Source organism: Hippocampus comes, unplaced genomic scaffold, assembly GCF_001891065.2.
Source record: "Hippocampus comes isolate QL1 unplaced genomic scaffold, H_comes_QL1_v1.1 scaffold327, whole genome shotgun sequence".
NCBI classification, from domain to species: Eukaryota; Metazoa; Chordata; class Actinopteri; order Syngnathiformes; family Syngnathidae; genus Hippocampus; species Hippocampus comes.
Window position 1 is genome coordinate 1,235,899 of NW_017806221.1, and position 21,621 is coordinate 1,257,519.

The window sequence follows — 21,621 nt, forward strand, 5'->3', positions numbered from 1 at the left end:
AAAATTGGTATGTAACCGCTAAAGAGGAGTGACTCTGTGGAGTCCCAGAGTGCCCCGAATTTCCGGATCGTGGAAGTGTCATAAGGTCTGTAAATTCCATAAAGATCCATTTGGAAAATATGTCACACTTTAAATGTGAAATGAACTTGCCTAATGGATTCAGAAGTTGCAATAATCATCACCAGTGATGTGTGTGCAACCACGTTGAAGGAGCTTGTGTTTTTGCATTTTGCGCTTAAGAAATTTAATTAAAGTCATTTTAATCAGAAAACTACTCATGACTGAACAAATATTTGGGTCTCGTGCAAAACGAATGTGTTGATCAGGTCACACGCCACATGAAATCAATTACACACCGTCAAATAATAACACGCCACACGCATTCAAATAATAGCAAATGATTACAAATCCATAACTCACTGAACTATAGTTGTTTTTTTTATCATCATCATTGTGCAGAAATGCTCCTCGCAGGTGAAAAAAAACAACGTCAAGTGGCGCTGATCCTTTATCACCTCAATTAATATGATATAATGTCGACTTTCGGCCGTTGGTGTAATGGAGAACATACACTTTATGGCTGTTGTCCAGTCGGTAAGCGTATGTGGACCATGCCTGACCCCACTGCTCCACCCACACGCTAGCACAAGTCAGCCAATCAGCGGCTTGTCGTAGCGGCTGCAAAGTCTCAAAATGTGCAATATGATGTTTCACCTACACGGGGCGCCGAACTTACTCCAGCCTCTGGAGTGCTTAGGAGCATATACTTGTATAGGCTTTTAAGTCTTTGGCGGAATTCGTGTCAAGCCAGATTTGACAGGGGAACTTAGGGGAACCTAGTTTTAGTGTTGCTCCACCCAGAGTGCGAACTGTGTAAGTGACACACTTCAGTCGATGGGAAGATATGCGCAGCCCAAAAATGCGTGCACCTTTTCTGATTTAAGCACGTGAAAAATATTCCCCAATGTGAATAGAGAATGTCTCCTTTTGAAACTGTAAGAAAACGCGCACTGCTGTCTCCATCATTATCACCGTATCCTCCACTGTTCCACATGAGTTTTGTCACCTTCCCGACATAAAAATTCCTCTGTGTCTTCCTTGTCTGCTTTCAACTGTCCGTTGAATTTTCATTGCCGTTGAAAAGCCCTAAAAAAAAAAGAAACTGACTGAACAGCTTTGAATGCAGAGAAATAACACCATTTAAAGTGATGAGATGTCAGCTATTTCGACCAACTAATAAACAACTTGCTCTCAGAGATGAGCAGCAATTATTCCAGGCAAAGTAAGCGTGCTTAGAAAGAGAGCGTTTCCCTATCTGCCGGATTGTGTTTTATTTGGTAGGAATCTTCATATCATGTCAGGAAGAAAGTAAATAACATCCTTGGTTTCTATTTTTTGGCCCAGGTTTTAATTACAAGCCTTTCTATGTCTTGCCGTTTCTAATGAGAGTGTTGCTTTAAGATGCGTAGTGCAAGCGCATCTTGAAAAAGGAATACACCACAGATGAATACAAGAGCTCTGAAAAGAAACTCTTTCAGATGCCTCTCATTTGTTTCTCACTATAAAAATAGTCACATTTGCCACCAGATGGTTTAAAGATCCTATATCACATTAAAGTTTCTTGGATACAGTATGTTCGGATAATCGCTCCACTGCTAAATTAACCACGACAAAAAATACGAACACATCCTCAGAGGTCGCCATGTTGTGCCTGCAGGGAGCCACTGAGTGTGCCGTGAAGACTTTCTCACGCACGCTAACAAATACAAGTCTGATGTGGGTGTGTTGTTTGATTAAGCGATTGTTCATCGTACCATTTATTAAAGAGGACTTTCATCTTGTGCTGGAAAAACAAACAGAAGGTGAGACATATGCCACAAATCAGGAAAGTTGTGCTGACACAGTGTTGTGGGATGGGCTCGAAATCACAGGCACATGCATAACAGCAACATAAATTAGTAATTCATTTGTTGTATTTATTTAAAAAAGGACAGTGCATATTCATGACCATTTGCATGGAAATATTATTACCATGATGTACAGGACTGACGTAGAATGTGACGTATAAATCCGAAATTCGTTTTCCGCTGGTTAGACGGGAACAAAATATCTGAATTTGAATGTGTACTTTGCCACGTTCATGGCCATCTAACTTAACTAGCACTATTTACTTTTTGTAAAGGATGGTGTGTTAGCTAATCTGCTAACCAGGGGCACTCAGGAATATGCCTGCCAAATATCCGCGCAACTCTTTTCGTGAATTTGCCTCAAATAAAATGCAATATCAGACATTTCTAGGGCACAAAATTCCAAGAAACAAGATTCAAATAGCGCACTTTAGCATGTTGAATGTGATTCATCAAACGAGACAACTTGCGTTGGCCCATTTGCAGTGGCTAAACTAATGTTGCTGTGCATAAGAGCCCTCGCTATTCGCAGGTGTTAACAACCAAGACCTGCCACAAATAGCAAAATGTAATGAATTATATCATCATAATATCTTAGATTTATGTAGCACCTTTCAGGGGACCAAAGGATGTTTAACTCACAGTGTTAAATATGTTGCATATGTTAGGCTCACCAGAGGAGAAGCTTGTGTTGGCTACAAGCAGATAGCTGGCAGACTTGACAGCCTACAGCAGCGTGTTAGAAGATTCTGATAAAGGCCACAAGAAAGCACTCAGGCCTGCTGGAGCTTAGCTTCAGCTTGAATTTACTGACTTTGACTTCGTTAGGTCTTCGGTCAACGACTTGTCACCCTACTTGCACCGTCAGGTTAAAGAGTACACACCAGAAAGGGCAGTATGCTCGTAATTGCATTTGTAATATTTTGTGAATAATGTGTCAATAAAGGTCTTTTTGGGGGGGGGGTGTTGTGGAGGGGACTGGGAGCTATTACATACTGGTGTTTTTATGTTTATTTCATTAAACTAAAGGCCAATTGTAGCATCTCTGCAGCATGGTGCCTGCCGGCCTGTTGGTATTGGCAGCTAAAACCAGCACACCTTGCAGTCATAGATCATTGGCGAGCTGTGCGTGTGCATGCATGTAGAACCGACTGACTTTGTATCTGCAAGGCTTGCTGTCATTGGATTATTTGGCAGCCACCAGTTTGTTGGCATACTTGCTCTCTGGTCATCTGTGAGGGCTGGCACTCTCTTTTCATCATTCCATCACCATACAGTTATGTACATTTGTTCATGAGCACACATACAGAAGCAAACACAAGTGCATCGTGGCTCATCGACTACTGGACCTTCAGGGTCCAGTTTTTAGGTATCGCTGCTCTTGTAATCTTGATCAGTTTGGTTGGACTAGATGAGTACTTTGTAATTTGGATAATTTAGCCATGGGGTGACCTCATCTTATGGCCTGTACAATTCTATTTTTTATTTGTGGTTTTTGAGTCTTTGTCCTTCTGCAAGACACTTGACCCTCCAACTGAGACCTTGTGGTTTTTCACATTTCACAAGGGGGTCCGGTGCCAATTAACTGCGAAAAACGAGTGTACAATGTATTAGTACTTGGCATTGGTGAATACCGAAATGTAAGTACTTGTACTCTGCCTCAAAAAAATGGTATCGGGGCATCCTACATCAAATTCCGATAAGCAGATTTGGTAAAGAAGGCTAAAAGTGCAGCACTCGGGCAGCCGCGGAGTGTCGTCCAACAATTATGACTTAAAACAAATGAAAACCTGTTAGGCCACTTGTATCTCAAGGCGCTACTTTCCTTATGTTGGTTTGAATGTTTTCCATTGGTTAAACATCCCTCTGTCACCAAAGTTAAGTGGTGAATTCTATGACCACGCGAGTAACCACACAGGCTAAGGGCTTCTGAATACCACTAGGCTGTCGTCTACAATTGGTGTGAACATTTCTAGCCCTTGATACATTTACACCCCTCTTCTGATGTCTGGCAGCCTTAATTACACAGGATGTTAGTCAGTTGTTGGTTAAGCATTTCTATAAGCGAGGACATATTTTGACATCTGCAGAGGCCCGTCTCATCCCAGGTGTATGCTTGGTAATTTGGACTGTAAAATTTGCCTGCTGGCAGGTATGCCTGTCTTGTTTGAACTCTTGCATTCGAGGTGGAAAATCCTGCTCCCTTTTATATTTAACCAGGGAGGTGAAACGCCTGCTCGAATGAGTCATTAAGAAGTGAATTGCTCGTGAAGTGGAGCCAAGAACTGCAGTTGTGTAGGTGAACTGGGGTCACTATAAGTGGATGACAAGCCAGTAAAAACGCAGACAAATTCCCACAGCCATCAAGCTCATCTGGAACACTTAGTTTGCAAAACACTTGACAGTAGCGGGTCTCTCAGATCAAAGATTAATCACTTTCTGTCCCAACAAATATTGACGTACCTTTCTTCCATTTTAGAGCAGCTTCTTTTTTTTTTTTTTTTAACTCATATTCCCTCTGTGCAGAAGGCTTATTGTTTTTGGAAGCTAGGCCCACTGCATCTTCCGCTGACTGCCACAGTCTGAGTTGCACTGTCTGTGTGGGTCAGTAGCCGCAGGCTGTTTGTCGATTGCACCAGGAGACAATGAGAGGGAGATGCGTGGGTTCGTGTCAGTAGAATAGCAGACAGTTGCTAAGGGCTAACACTCTCCAGATCTTCACTTCTCAACTGGCTCATGACGCCCTCCCCAAGTGGCCAAAATCCCCCTTGACGAGAACTCCCACACACTACTGTCAGTCCTCCTTGACTGTTTTTTGTCCTTTGTCCTCATCAGGAGGACGTTTTCATTTCCTTCTCGGCCAAGGAGGTTATCTGTTTATGGTCCTTTGATATCACGGCAAAGCGTAAATGAACAAAGGTGACATTATTATTGTGGTCATAATTTTGATTTGACATGATTTTGTCAGATTTCGTAAAAACGAGTACTGCAAAACTTTTTGGAGGGCTCGCATACTAATAAGGATTTGAATAATTGTCTCGGTACCGAATGATACTGAATGTTGTGTTGCCATTTTGGAATTACCATGGGATTTTGCCCCATCCCAGAATGCAAATGTAGAGTCTTCCCCTATCCTGTCGCTGCAACTCACTTGGGTTCGGGTTTTTGGCTTAGACCCTTCATCGGGGAAAATGTATCTCCAATCCTGAACTTAAATACATATTTTAGTGGAGTGAATCAATCACGATGGTGGGATATTCTTCTGTTGGAGAGATTTGTTGTCAATTTTTGAGGGAATTGTTGAAACCGTAAACAGTTTAGTCATTGAACACAAATATTGTGGATGTGAAAATTTCACTGAGCATAAAATCCGTTTTTCCTTTTTGAAATTGAATTATCCTATCCGTATTTAGCATGTGGGATGCTGGTGTTTTTTGAATGTTATTGTACAACATACAGAAGAAGCAAAGAAGAAGAAGAAGCAAGTCCAGCACAACAGAACATGATCATTTCTGAACATGGCGAACGACATGAAGTGACATCAATCAAGATTTCCACATATTTGAACAGCATTGTGACAAAATTGATAACCATGATCATTTTGGCCACAGTTATGATACCAAATGTTTATTCTGTAGTGTTCCCGGTTGTGGGCATGTTGATTCATCTTCACTACCTGAGTGAATCAGTTCTACTAAGGTGTTGGTCTAATTTTCCTTTGTTCCACGATTTAACTGCCCCCATCACCTATTGATAGTTAATACAGTAATGTGCAGTCTCCGTTGCCTGTCTTCCTGTCCTAGATTCTGTTCTCTTTGGGAAGGGTTTTTCCAGTCTTGCTTATACTTGCAGAAGTCTTTTTTTTTTTTTTGTCAGTTGCTAAAATTATCACCATCTGCTTAGCCTTTTTTACCGTTATTATTCCTAACTCAGTCTCATTCTGTCTTCTGGCGCCGGTTAATCTTTCCAGTTCTGTTCTTAAAGCTCCTGCATCCATTCCATCTCGCATCTTTTTTGGGTGAACTAGGAAGTTGTCTGCCAGATGGACGGACAAACACAAATGCAGCCCTCTGTGATTATGATCACTGCAGTATTATTTTTTTGGGTGTAGCAATTTATTGACTTTCTTGCTATTTATGTCATGATGAGCGTTTATAATGGTGTGGTCGTGTTTCATGATGTTCTGATGAATTTTTGGTGACCTGCTGGGGAGATCCCAATATGTTTTTGTGCTAGTCTGTTTAGCGCTGTGTGCCGCATGGTAGCCGACTGATTAGATCGATCTCTTCACAGTTCAGAGTTGGTGGGTTGGTAACTAGGCTCCAGCCGTTGTTTGTGGAGTTTGCATGTCCTTGTGCTTGTGTCACTTTTTCTCCATGTTCTCCAGTTTCCTCCCAAATTCCATAAACATGCATGTTAGGTCCATTAAAGACTGTGGTAACAGGGGGACAACTTACTGGTTAAGGCAAGTGTAGGCAGTTTAAAAAAAAAAAAAAACACCAAAAAAAAAACATGACTTTTAAAATCCTGTTACACCATCAAAATGGTAACTGGCCCAGGGTAGCTGGCATCCGGTCCAGTGTTTACCCTGCCTCTTGCTCGAAGCTAGTTGGGATAGGATCCAGCACACCCACAACCCCAAATGAGGATAAACAGGAAGAAAATTGATGGAGGATTGTATCGTGTTATGGACACAATAATTTATTTTTACTTGTGGTAACATTTTAGGGATTTTCGCCCCTAATTTGTCACTGAATGATGGATAAATCTAAATGTCAAGATTCTGGCATGTGCATGAGATGTGTATCTATCAAGGTGAACAATTTGGGAGTGATTCGAATGAAGATGCCTCTGCGCTGCTGACTCCTATTCCTGTTTCTGCTTCATTTTCAAGGCACTTGATGCCAAATTGTCACTCTCCTTTGTGCCGTTTTTCACAGTAATCTTAAATAACAGTCATTCAGTTCCATCCTCCAAAATGGTGCTCATGGGCAATTAATTCAGACAGGCCTCATTCACTGTCTCCCTGTGGCACAGACGATGTATTGGGGGCGGTGTGGGTAGGGGGGTCACCAAACCTCCCATCTGTTTCAGCCGAACAGAAACAGTTACCATTCCAGATAGCGGAATTACAGTTCAATGTCGACCATCGTGTTACCTGAACCTAACTTGAACCTGTAATTGTTGCCAAAGGTGCAACAGCAAAATATTTCGGATTTTGATGAGAAAAAAAAATATTTTGGGATGAGGGTGTAACATAAAAAGTGGAAAAAGTAAAATGCTGCTAATACTTTCCAATACCGTATGATTTAAAAGGAAAAAACTAATGGAATTGACTTTATTTTGTCACAATTTACAATTTCTTTAAATGTCTTTTTGTAATGTTCTTATATTGGTTTGTATGGAACTGGAATGAATTGTGTTGCATGTGCAACCTTTTGGGATTACTGTGTGTTGGTCAATAAATGTGAGGCATGTGTGTCAAGAATTGCCTTACTTCACATTAGGGAATTTTCATTGTACAGAGTAGATAAACATTCAGCGGGATCGAATTATGGGAAAGCAGAAAAATGTTAACCTCATTAAAGTGGTGAATTCCATGTGTACTGGAAGCAGAAAAAAAATATCATCCTGTAGATACATAGTTCATATACTTAGAGACTCAACTGCATTAGTATCATCAAATAAGACATAAATTAGTAACACCATGTGTTTCCAAGTGGAACAAACTTTCCGTGTCTGTCAGTGTATATTATCATATGACCTTATTTTCGGAATGATAATTTTTTCAACCGGGATACCGTGGAATAGCTTAAATGCGTGTACTTTTGCCTTCACTTCAACATTTATGTCATTAGACCCAGTTCGCGACTAACGAATGTGCCTTCTTTTCCCTTTGCGCCCATGATGTCCTGGTTCTACCCACCTTGCCCACAGGATTCAGATGGACCCTCAAAACCAGAAGCTGTTCTCCCTCCGGTGTTTTCTGCCCTACGGCAATCCAGAGTGGTGTCATCCACCTCCGAGGAGGAAGAGGCCCTTACGGAGAAGTTCCTTAAGATCAACTGCAAGTACATAACTGATGGAAAGGTAAGGTGGTCTTGTCTATGGTGGGATAAAATATTAAGTGACAAAAAATATTACATTTAATGAATAAACATTCTTTAACATTCATTCATTAAAAAAGGACATTTTTTTCACAGTACAATCTTATTTTTTAATCCAACAGTTCTCTGTCACAGCACCAACACTCAATGCAAAATCGCTGCACAATGTTGTCCATTTTCAACATGAAAAAATTATCAACAATCTCTTTATAGCATTAAATTCACCTCACTTAAAATCCGCTCTTTTTTTATTGCAAATAATGTACAGATTTAAAGGCTTTTCCCTAAAATTGGTTCATAATGGGCATAGACGTAACCGTAGTGATTGAGTGCATGTTGTTTTTGTTGACTATTTGAAGATAATCATGTGCATTTTTTTCACAATTTAAAGCAATTTGTCTGGTGTATTAATAAGATGTCTGTCGCATGCTCTTGTCAAAATACCCCAAGAAAGAAGAATGATACACGGTGTTCCTGAATACTTTTGCCATGGTGAAATTGGCTCATTTTCAGGTTGCATCTATGTCATGCAGTGCGCCAACCTTCATGTAACCCATCTACTGCTGGGCCAAGGGCGGTCATGGCTTTCATTAGATTGACCAACAGTGGCCCGCATCTTGCAGCCACGTCTCTGCCTGGCGTTTGGCCATGTCCATTCTGGCAGCGCTTTTTAGGAATAAAGTGTTGTGCATTGATATTTATTTAGTTTCGTAATTATTTTGAGAAATCATTAACATGATCGGTGTCTTCATAAAAATGAATATCATTCATTTTTAACAACAACATTCAGTAAAAACATTGTGATAGGTAGTAACGTGAGCAAATATGCTATTTCAGAAATGTGTATCACACTTGGAGCCCTTTGCATTAATCAGTACCCAGTAAGTAGGTCTCAGGTTCAAAATCCGTGATGATCGGGCTATAGAGTATGTCAAACAAGCGAGTGCTTTTAGTTTCAAGACAAGCGCAAAAGGCAAAAATGTACCTCTGTGAATGTGACACGACATAAACGCATCGCTAAACACAACCACCCCACTGGGCACTTATTCACGAGCAATCCAGTGCCACGTTTCATACGCCACTGCTGCGGTCTAACTCTCGTCTTTGAATCGAACGACATCTAACACACTTCTGTTTAACTTGCAAGAAGCCAGCCAACCACAAGCTGATTTAACCAGATCCCATCCAACACATAAACCTAAAGCTAATTGTCAATTAATGTAGCAGCACGGCACATGACCGTGGCAAATACACACATGGACAATTTAGAAGATGAACAGAATTATCTGAAGCTAGTGCTATTAACACTGTTCATTTTTGATAACACGCAGAGCTGGTTACCATTTTGATGTTTGCGCTCTGGAACTTCATCCAGACAAGTTGTCAAGTCATTGGCTAAGAGACTCACCGGTGGAGTAGTTATTTTAACTGCACGTTGACATACACATTTTCAGAACCATGCAGTGAACTAAGATTTACTTGTTGAAGTTCACACTTTATGGATGGGCAGCAATCCGGAGGCCCAACTGTTGGTATTAAAATTCCATTTTCTATATTTTGTTCCATTTAATTCTACCAACTTGTAATTCCTTCAATGAATTTGAAAGACATTAGCCACTGGCTGCCTGTAAGCAAATGTGTGTTGGAGACAGCTTTCTTCGCCAGACAAAATACAAAGATCCATGGTAGTGAACCATTAATGATTCACTTTCAGCTTCCAAATGAATGTACTGTATTTAAGTGGTAGGCACTCACAGCGAGTAACTTACGACAACTTGATTTAGAACAGCGTCAGTTTCAAATTGGGTCTGCTTTACAGTTAGTGGTAAATAAAATCTTAACTTTGTCTTTCAGTGTATTGAAATATTTATATGGATGCCCCTGGGGAAAGTGAGACAACACCTTTCTGTCTACATGTACGACAGTAGCAATGCACAACAGCTATAATCCCAGCCTGACACTGCTCCTCACATATCCCTCTTTCTTCCTCTTGCACATTTTTTCAGGGTTCAGTAAGTGGGGTATTGCTGGTGACACCCAACAACATCATGTTTGATCCTCATCGAATGGACCCACTAGTACAGGCCCATGGGTGCGAGGAGTATGGTATCATGTGTCCTCTGGAAGAAGTCCAATCTGCTGCCATCTTTAAAGAGATCACTGACGCCAAGATCAGAGAGACTGTGCCTGAGTAAGACAACCAATACACACAATCTGAATTGATTATACGAGGAAGTAAATTTACACGCTATGAGCGGCCACTAGCTACAAATGTAATTGCTCTTCTTCCTTCAGTGACATTTTCCACCATGATCATTTTGGCCACAGTTATGATACCAAATGTTTATTCTGTAGTGTTCCCGGTTGTGGGCATGTTGATTCATCTTCACTACCTGAGTGAATCAGTTCTACTAAGGTGTTGGTCTAATTTTCCTTTGTTCCACGATTTAACTGCCCCCATCACCTATTGATAGTTAATACAGTAATGTGCAGTCTCCGTTGCCTGTCTTCCTGTCCTAGATTCTGTTCTCTTTGGGAAGGGTTTTTCCAGTCTTGCTTATACTTGCAGAAGTTTTTTTTTTTTTTTTGTCAGTTGCTAAAATTATCACCATCTGCTTAGCCTTTTTTACCGTTATTATTCCTAACTCAGTCTCATTCTGTCTTCTGGCGCCGGTTAATCTTTCCAGTTCTGTTCTTAAAGCTCCTGCATCCATTCCATCTCGCATCTTTTTTGGGTGAACTAGGAAGTTGTCTGCCAGATGGACGGACAAACACAAATGCAGCCCTCTGTGATTATGATCACTGCAGTATTATTTTTTTGGGTGTAGCAATTTATTGACTTTCTTGCTATTTATGTCATGATGAGCGTTTATAATGGTGTGGTCGTGTTTCATGATGTTCTGATGAATTTTTGGTGACCTGCTGGGGAGATCCCAATATGTTTTTGTGCTAGTCTGTTTAGCGCTGTGTGCCGCATGGTAGCCGACTGATTAGATCGATCTCTTCACAGTTCAGAGTTGGTGGGTTGGTAACTAGGCTCCAGCCGTTGTTTGTGGAGTTTGCATGTCCTTGTGCTTGTGTCACTTTTTCTCCATGTTCTCCAGTTTCCTCCCAAATTCCATAAACATGCATGTTAGGTCCATTAAAGACTGTGGTAACAGGGGGACAACTTACTGGTTAAGGCAAGTGTAGGCAGTTTAAAAAAAAAAAAAAAACACCAAAAAAAAAACATGACTTTTAAAATCCTGTTACACCATCAAAATGGTAACTGGCCCAGGGTAGCTGGCATCCGGTCCAGTGTTTACCCTGCCTCTTGCTCGAAGCTAGTTGGGATAGGATCCAGCACACCCACAACCCCAAATGAGGATAAACAGGAAGAAAATTGATGGAGGATTGTATCGTGTTATGGACACAATAATTTATTTTTACTTGTGGTAACATTTTAGGGATTTTCGCCCCTAATTTGTCACTGAATGATGGATAAATCTAAATGTCAAGATTCTGGCATGTGCATGAGATGTGTATCTATCAAGGTGAACAATTTGGGAGTGATTCGAATGAAGATGCCTCTGCGCTGCTGACTCCTATTCCTGTTTCTGCTTCATTTTCAAGGCACTTGATGCCAAATTGTCACTCTCCTTTGTGCCGTTTTTCACAGTAATCTTAAATAACAGTCATTCAGTTCCATCCTCCAAAATGGTGCTCATGGGCAATTAATTCAGACAGGCCTCATTCACTGTCTCCCTGTGGCACAGACGATGTATTGGGGGCGGTGTGGGTAGGGGGGTCACCAAACCTCCCATCTGTTTCAGCCGAACAGAAACAGTTACCATTCCAGATAGCGGAATTACAGTTCAATGTCGACCATCGTGTTACCTGAACCTAACTTGAACCTGTAATTGTTGCCAAAGGTGCAACAGCAAAATATTTCGGATTTTGATGAGAAAAAAAAATATTTTGGGATGAGGGTGTAACATAAAAAGTGGAAAAAGTAAAATGCTGCTAATACTTTCCAATACCGTATGATTTAAAAGGAAAAAACTAATGGAATTGACTTTATTTTGTCACAATTTACAATTTCTTTAAATGTCTTTTTGTAATGTTCTTATATTGGTTTGTATGGAACTGGAATGAATTGTGTTGCATGTGCAACCTTTTGGGATTACTGTGTGTTGGTCAATAAATGTGAGGCATGTGTGTCAAGAATTGCCTTACTTCACATTAGGGAATTTTCATTGTACAGAGTAGATAAACATTCAGCGGGATCGAATTATGGGAAAGCAGAAAAATGTTAACCTCATTAAAGTGGTGAATTCCATGTGTACTGGAAGCAGAAAAAAAATATCATCCTGTAGATACATAGTTCATATACTTAGAGACTCAACTGCATTAGTATCATCAAATAAGACATAAATTAGTAACACCATGTGTTTCCAAGTGGAACAAACTTTCCGTGTCTGTCAGTGTATATTATCATATGACCTTATTTTCGGAATGATAATTTTTTCAACCGGGATACCGTGGAATAGCTTAAATGCGTGTACTTTTGCCTTCACTTCAACATTTATGTCATTAGACCCAGTTCGCGACTAACGAATGTGCCTTCTTTTCCCTTTGCGCCCATGATGTCCTGGTTCTACCCACCTTGCCCACAGGATTCAGATGGACCCTCAAAACCAGAAGCTGTTCTCCCTCCGGTGTTTTCTGCCCTACGGCAATCCAGAGTGGTGTCATCCACCTCCGAGGAGGAAGAGGCCCTTACGGAGAAGTTCCTTAAGATCAACTGCAAGTACATAACTGATGGAAAGGTAAGGTGGTCTTGTCTATGGTGGGATAAAATATTAAGTGACAAAAAATATTACATTTAATGAATAAACATTCTTTAACATTCATTCATTAAAAAAGGACATTTTTTTCACAGTACAATCTTATTTTTTAATCCAACAGTTCTCTGTCACAGCACCAACACTCAATGCAAAATCGCTGCACAATGTTGTCCATTTTCAACATGAAAAAATTATCAACAATCTCTTTATAGCATTAAATTCACCTCACTTAAAATCCGCTCTTTTTTTATTGCAAATAATGTACAGATTTAAAGGCTTTTCCCTAAAATTGGTTCATAATGGGCATAGACGTAACCGTAGTGATTGAGTGCATGTTGTTTTTGTTGACTATTTGAAGATAATCATGTGCATTTTTTTCACAATTTAAAGCAATTTGTCTGGTGTATTAATAAGATGTCTGTCGCATGCTCTTGTCAAAATACCCCAAGAAAGAAGAATGATACACGGTGTTCCTGAATACTTTTGCCATGGTGAAATTGGCTCATTTTCAGGTTGCATCTATGTCATGCAGTGCGCCAACCTTCATGTAACCCATCTACTGCTGGGCCAAGGGCGGTCATGGCTTTCATTAGATTGACCAACAGTGGCCCGCATCTTGCAGCCACGTCTCTGCCTGGCGTTTGGCCATGTCCATTCTGGCAGCGCTTTTTAGGAATAAAGTGTTGTGCATTGATATTTATTTAGTTTCGTAATTATTTTGAGAAATCATTAACATGATCGGTGTCTTCATAAAAATGAATATCATTCATTTTTAACAACAACGTTCAGTAAAAACATTGTGATAGGTAGTAACGTGAGCAAATATGCTATTTCAGAAATGTGTATCACACTTGGAGCCCTTTGCATTAATCAGTACCCAGTAAGTAGGTCTCAGGTTCAAAATCCGTGATGATCGGGCTATAGAGTATGTCAAACAAGCGAGTGCTTTTAGTTTCAAGACAAGCGCAAAAGGCAAAAATGTACCTCTGTGAATGTGACACGACATAAACGCATCGCTAAACACAACCACCCCACTGGGCACTTATTCACGAGCAATCCAGTGCCACGTTTCATACGCCACTGCTGCGGTCTAACTCTCGTCTTTGAATCGAACGACATCTAACACACTTCTGTTTAACTTGCAAGAAGCCAGCCAACCACAAGCTGATTTAACCAGATCCGATCCAACACATAAACCTAAAGCTAATTGTCAATTAATGTAGCAGCACGGCACATGACCGTGGCAAATACACACATGGACAATTTAGAAGATGAACAGAATTATCTGAAGCTAGTGCTATTAACACTGTTCATTTTTGATAACACGCAGAGCTGGTTACCATTTTGATGTTTGCGCTCTGGAACTCCGTCCAGACAAGTTGTCAAGTCATTGGCTAAGAGACTCACCGGTGGAGTAGTTATTTTAACTGCACGTTGACATACACATTTTCAGAACCATGCAGTGAACTAAGATTTACTTGTTGAAGTTCACGCTTGATGGATGGGCAGCAATCCGGAGGCCCAACTGTTGGTATTAAAATTCCATTTTCTATATTTTGTTCCATTTAATTCTACCAACTTGTAATTCCTTCAATGAATTTGAAAGACATTAGCCACTGGCTGCCTGTAAGCAAATGTGTGTTGGAGACAGCTTTCTTCGCCAGACAAAACACAAAGATCCATGGTATTGAACCATTAATGATTCACTTTCAGCTTCCAAATGAATGTACTGTATTTAAGTGGTAGGCACTCACAGCGAGTAACTTACGACAACTTGATTTAGAACAGCGTCAGTTTCAAATTGGGTCTGCTTTACAGTTAGTGGTAAATAAAATCTTAACTTTGTCTTTCAGTGTATTGAAATATTTATATGGATGCCCCTGGGGAAAGTGAGACAACACCTTTCTGTCTACATGTACGACAGTAGCAATGCACAACAGCTATAATCCCAGCCTGACACTGCTCCTCACATATCCCTCTTTCTTCCTCTTGCACATTTTTTCAGGGTTCAGTAAGTGGGGTATTGCTGGTGACACCCAACAACATCATGTTTGATCCTCATCGAATGGACCCACTAGTACAGGCCCATGGGTGCGAGGAGTATGGTATCATGTGTCCTCTGGAAGAAGTCCAATCTGCTGCCATCTTTAAAGAGATCACTGACGCCAAGATCAGAGAGACTGTGCCTGAGTAAGACAACCAATACACACAATCTGAATTGATTATACGAGGAAGTAAATTTACACGCTATGAGCGGCCACTAGCTGCAAATGTAATTGCTCTTCTTCCTTCAGTGACATTTTCCTATTTTTGAAAGATCTGAAGTCATTTTTAGTGATACTTTAAACAAGAGGACTGACTTGAGTCAAGTTCTTTTTCAGTGTTACTTCAGCCGCCCCTCTCCCATTTTGCCTAACTTTTTTTAAAGAATAACTTATCCAACCAAGATGTTGAAGATTCATGAGGTCAAATGTTAAATCGTTCATTTGTTTGTTTGTTTGTGGGGTCAAATCTTCATTAAAAGATGCATCTATCGGCGCTATTTGTGACTGTTCCTCTCATTCTTCTGGTTCACATTTTTTCCACTTTCACATCACCCCCCCAGCTCTGACCCTCTTGGAAATGTCGCAAAATTCTTTTCATCAATGTGTTTTTCTTGTTGCACCCACGGTCTGATTGCATCGGCAACCAGTTGACAGTTTAATTCTTTTCCAGTATTTACCAAAGTACGAATGAAAATGCAATTATACCAGGGTTAATTAAGTATGCCTTCAGCTTCCTACACTTTGGTTGTTCCTCTGTATACAGAAGGAATTAGTCACCTCTGTGGAATCAGTTGTTTCCTTCCACAGAATTGTCTCTTATCCCTTTGCTTCAGTTGAATTGTTTTTAAGTTACAAGCCTGTCCAAGCCAGATATAGTGTTGGAGCCCTGTGGAGTCTTTTGTTTTGTTTTGTTTGTTTCCTCTGCTGGCAGCATGGTCTTGACCAGTGCTGTATTTAGCTGGTTCAGAGTTGCTGCCCATGGAGAGGTTACTGTGCTGGCAATCTGTCTCTTTCACTCTCCCTCCTCTCATGCTCAGTGCCATTCTGTTCTATATTATGTGTACTGGTTACATATATACTTTGACAATAACTACAGGATCTCCTCTTGACATAATAATAATGATAATAATAATAATAATGTGAGAATTTTGGCAAATCTCTCCCGTAGAATTTAGTCTATGAGGCGAAATGACTTCAGAACTACAATAACAATTTTGTGGGCTAAAACTACACTTGAGTATGCCTGCTGTATTAGAAAGTGATTGCTAGGAATTGGAACTGTGTCGTGCTGTCAGCATCAAAAGGGTGCAAAAATCATTTAGGTCTAACTTGAGCGCGGCGAGCGCTCAACACTGGCAACAGGCACCATACAATGCATGTCAGGGGAATTAAGTTTTTTGTTTTGTTTTGTTTTTTCTGGTGTCCTTAATGAGCGATTGAGCATTATTTCAGGACAACATTGTATTGTTGTCATCAGTAGCAATAATGTGTGACACCAATAAACACCAACAAACAAAGTCTGGAAGACGTGTCAAGTCACCCATTACGCCATGACACACTGACAGGAATAACTTCAAAATAATCTTTACCGCATTGGTGGCGTGATGCATAGCATGAACAGTTGTTGCAACAGTTAGCTTGACTATTAAGCTCACCGAGGTATCGATGTCCATATTTTATTTGTTAAGGTAAGGCGTATTTTGAAGTCAGCCTCTTTACCGCATTGGTGGCGTGATGCATCGCATGAACAGTTGTTGCAACAGTTAGCTTGACTATTTCTTCCTGACAGTGTGTACTGTACATGTAAATTAAGCGGGTACTTGCGGCAGAAAAATATGCCTCAAGCATTTAATTTTTTTTAACTGAGGTACCGGTACTTGAATTACTGGAGGACCGTCCGTTTCGGCCATAATTTCTATACCACCTTTAAAAACACATGCTTGCAAAGTGATTTGAACGTAATAATCGTCTTGAACGTAATAACTAATTATTAAAAAATAATAATAATAAAACAGTAAGATGCCAATGACATAATATAAAAGCGGCACCAAAAATAAAGCATTGCAATACATGTAACTTGGTGCACTGTGGCGTCAAACATGAAGTGGATAGAAATGCTTGTCTGTCATTTCACACTGTTTATCTTTCCAGTGACCTGGAGCCGCTGCCGTCTGAGAGACATCCTTCCCAGCAGAAGGATCCGGAGCAGCTCTTGAGAGAGCCAGGAGCCAATGACAGTGGCAGCACTGCCCCACGCAGCACCGAGGGCTCAATTTCAGAAGATGTCTTCACGGAGTCTGAGCTGTCCCCCATCAGGGAAGAAGAGCAAGCATCCAGCGAGGATGTCTGTCTGGACAAGTCTTCGTGCGCCTCTACAGAGTCTGTGCAAACCGTGACCCAAGAAGAGCCAACTATCTCACAGGTCCCAGAAAGTTCCCACATCTCAGAGCCTTCAGCAGCGAAGGCTTCCACCACAGTAGTGGACAATGCTCCAGACACTGCCGCAGAAAAGAATATTCAGTCCCCATTGGGATCCAAGCAGCACAGTGAAGAGAAGCCGCCAAGCACACCCGCTACCAGCGCCATCACTAGTCAGGCCCTGCGCCCCAGCAGCAGCAGCACCTCTTGTCCAGGGTCCCAAAGCTCAGCCACCCCACTTGCCACAGACACAATTTCTGTCACAGCCACACAACTGGGGGATGCCAACGAGGGGACTGAAGCCTCCAAAACAGACTCTATGCAACAAGGGGCAGTGGAAAAAGATAGTGTAGAACAAGAACAAAAGGGCAGCGCGCTGAATTCACAGGGTAAACATTTTTTTTTTCAAAGCAGCTAAACTTTGACGCTGCATTATTCTTTGGTTAAGGAAGTAAATTGGTAATTTGTTGGCCGGGATCCAATGGACAGGTAATTATAATCTAATCAGCATCTGTGATGATGTTTTGAATGGCATCATTTTTTTCCCAGATCAGCAATAGGGACTTTAGTTTTTCCAGTTTCAGTTGTGCTTTGGTGTTCGTAATTATAATTGGTGATTGCAGATGGTAACTTGCTAAAGATCGTCTTCAAACTCTTCATTTATGTTCCCGTTGTTCTGGAACTGAAAAGCAATTTGGCCAAGACTTACTTCCAAACTGTAATATATTGCATATTACTAGTTGCTTCCATTTGAAAGTAACTTTCTTCAATGTTATCACCTGTGTAGAGCAAGTGCTTCTCAATACTTTTTTTGCTACACCCCCCAAGAAGAAGAAAGTATTTTGCCCCCTCCCCAAAACTCTCCACCATGTCTATAAATATAATTGGTCTACAAAGTCATCATAAGTACACTTGACGATCACATTATATCCTTATTAAGAAAACAAACAAGAAAAAAGAAAGAAATGTAGATCAACCTCCAACAAAGAATAACTTTAACATTGTTTTTGAACAAAGATTTGAAGTCCACCAATTTGCCTGATCTTAAAAATAATAATTGAGAGTGCCACTGCTACCAACTGTGGTGGATGTGCAATTACACTTAATTCTAAATAATGGCAAAAACAAAAAGCATCTTCCCCAGTGTCACCAGTTTTATTATCTTTTAATGATTCATTTTGTTCCACATACATGCTTGAGGGAAAGAACACCATGACTCAGAAATTTATCGTTCCAACTGTTGTCAAATGTTACTCACCACTGGACTCAAGAGGCAGTCAATGACATTGTCACTTGACAATGAATGACAACTTCTAGTAGGTTTTTTTGAAAGCTTTCTGCAGATATCTCGCAGTGCATTTCAGTAATGAGTTGTGAATTTGTGAAGAATCTGAAATTGGATTATTTCACTGAGGTAATGTGTGAGATTAGGTGTTATTGTTGAATATTGAGTTTTAAAGTAACTCAGTATCGTTGGTGACAGCTTTGATTGTAACATGTTCCCGAATGAGTAGCATGTTGTATTATGCTGTTACCGTCAACACTTAATATATTACTCTCCCGTATTACTTCGGTAACACTCCTGAAAAGCGAAAGAAAACCTCATGTAATTACCGTTGAGCAGACATGGTCATGATCACAGCATTCAAATAGTTCAGTTCAATTTGTCTTATACTGTACATACATGTATGTTTTCGATTGCAAACTATATTACAAACTACTACCGTTTTACCAAATATTACTACAGTACCAGTAATACAAATGTTGATTTGAAATTAGATTCATCACTGTTTAAATCCATAAAATGTTGGATTCTTGCAAAAATGAGAACAGGTAACCTAATGATGAACACTCATCAAAACTCAATTTTAGATGAACAATTCAAATTCAACAATTCCACCAGAGGTAGTGTACAATTGTGTTTGTGTTCCCGAAGAAGTGTTTGAGAAACGTGCTTTTCAGATCATATTCGTTGTTGTTGAGCATTGCACACAGCTCGAGACACCCACCACATCACAGTAAGCAGTAGAATAAAACCAATCACAATAGTATGCTATACTTGACATTATGACAATTATATCATGTGCAAAAGAAAATTTTAATAACATTTCAAAACTGCTATTTATCTCTTTTAATAATTTTCCAATCATTTAAACATCTGCATAAAACCATGCCATCAAAAACAACATCATATGGAACAAAGTGCATTTCATTCTGAACAAAATTGATACTGCATAGCCTTTAGCTCTCCGTAGAAGTTTGACTTGGCACCTCCATCAATTGGAAACACTGCACAGTCATGATAGTAGGTGACACGCACTAAAAGAGCACTTCGGATTTGGAAGAATGCAACTTTTATGTTGCTTCTAGGTTCATTTAGCTGTTTGAGTTATTGCCTCGGATTGCATGGATTGGCTGTTTTATATTTAAAGAGTCATTGCTAAAGTAGTTTTGTGCCTCTAGCTTGGGTTAATACAAGAGTGTGTTTGTGAGATACAAGCTCAAGTGGGTCACTATTCTCATGTGGGAATGCATTCTGATACTAGCTGTGAATTGCTGTACCTCGAGCTGTCTGCCTGTGATCACGAGTGTGTGAATGTGTGCCAAGTTGAAGAGAGCCTCAAAATGACTCATTTGGTCCTATATTGCCCACCATAGGTGGACTCTGCTAAACAGCAATTTTCACATCATATAAGAATTAAGGAGAGGGGCTTTCTTCTCAAGATGGAACATTTGTCAAAACAATCATTCGTGCAAATGAATATGTTTGCAATTGAAATAGACCTGTTTTAATTTAAAGTACCCCCATTTGACTTTCTCTTCTTCGTCTAGGATCTGCAGAGAGCAGGAAGAGCCACTCACACAAATTCCTTTGTCTACGGGTGGGGAAGCCGATGAAGAAGACGTTTGTTTCCAATGCCAGCGCATCCATGCAGCAGTATGCCCAGCAGGGCAAGAAGCATGAGTACTGGTTTGCTGTGCCACAGGAGAGGTCAGTTACTGTGAAACGTCTGGCTCGTAAACCTCAGGATGCGTAGTGACAGTACACTAATAAATGTCTTTGTTTATTTCAAAATGAATCATGCTAAGCTGTATGCAGCAGTGCTGAAGGACAAGGTTATAAAAAACAGCATACAGTGGGGGTAGGGAACAGCTGCGAAAATCGAAAATCCACATATAATTGATGTCAATTGAAATGCGTTGCAAAAAATATATAATAATAAAAAGATATAGACCCCCCCCAAAACAAATTCTTCAAAAAAGGCTGATAAAACCTACAAAATGTGTTTTCCACGAAAAATGGGTTGCTCCCCCATGCCCCAGTTTAAAAAGCTGTGAATAGGTGAATCCACTGGTGCAAAACCACAAGTATGCAGGGGTCCGCTGTATATGAATGAAGGGTCAGTTCACTAACCACTCTTAATGATCAGTTATTTAGTTTCATTTAAATCCATTCAAACATGTATTCTGCCAGAACCACATAATAGACCAAAAACAAATCCAAGGAAACAATTAACCTAACTTGCATTGCAAAAAGCCTGTATGTGTGAACCAAGAATTGGAGCTTGTCATGCTTTTTTTTTCCTTCTTGAGTAATGACACATTTGAGCCAGACAAGCATCCGTGTCATTTATTTTTTTGCCACCATGGTTCCATTAACCGCTTCTCGATTGGGCCACATGTTGAGTGCGGGACTCAGCACTGAAATCCCCCTCACTATTTTATTAGAAACTGAAGAAGTCTAACCTCGTCTGTTATTCTGCGCCACAGGTTGCGTAGCCAAAGCATTTCCCACTTGGCAAACAGTTTTCCAGTGGGCTGCTCGTTCGATAACACCTAAGCGACATGTCATATTCAAAGCTACCTTTGAATGGTTCGGCTTGTAGCTGTTACTACTCATTTAGCTTTTCTTTTTTTCTTCCTCACTGTAATTAGTGTTTGAGGGGAATGCTGCGAAGGTGAATGGATGGACAACCGAATGGCCCATGAGTTTGTTCAGATAGCAATAGTCTCACTGTAATCTGACCTAGATGGGAAGCGAGGCGCATGATACGCCTTTCAGTAACTTTGCAACGGTGTAGGGAGAAAGTGAGGTTATGAATGAGCAACAGTATACACAATCAAGGCGCTAAATACAGCTCAACCTACTTTTATGCAATTTGTAAAATCTTGCCTGACTTAGAAAAGCCATCCATCCATTTTCCGATCCGCTTATACTCACAAGGGTCGCGGTGGAGGGTGCTGGAGCCTATCCCAGCCATCTTCGGGCAGTAGGCGGGGGACACCCTGAACCGGTTGCCCGCCAATCGCCGGGCAA

The 21,621-nt window shown here is 40.5% G+C and overlaps 1 protein-coding gene across 2 annotated transcripts in view; it reads left to right on the forward strand.

The window, feature by feature from the left end:
* Positions 1 to 21,621, forward strand: part of oxr1a (oxidation resistance 1a) — a 185,762-nt gene that overhangs the window by 148,462 nt on the left and 15,679 nt on the right. Inside the window, exons 8-11 of one of the 2 annotated variants that reach the window (XM_019856221.1) lie at positions 7,845 to 7,997; positions 10,021 to 10,205; positions 17,037 to 17,692; positions 20,136 to 20,295. In XM_019856221.1, coding sequence (XP_019711780.1) covers positions 7,845 to 7,997; positions 10,021 to 10,205; positions 17,037 to 17,692; positions 20,136 to 20,295 — 1,154 coding nt within the window. Of the gene's footprint in view, positions 1 to 7,844; positions 7,998 to 10,020; positions 10,206 to 12,624; positions 12,823 to 14,845; positions 15,031 to 17,036; positions 17,693 to 20,135; positions 20,296 to 21,621 lie in introns of those variants that run through there. The other variant, XM_019856219.1, reaches the window with a different exon arrangement.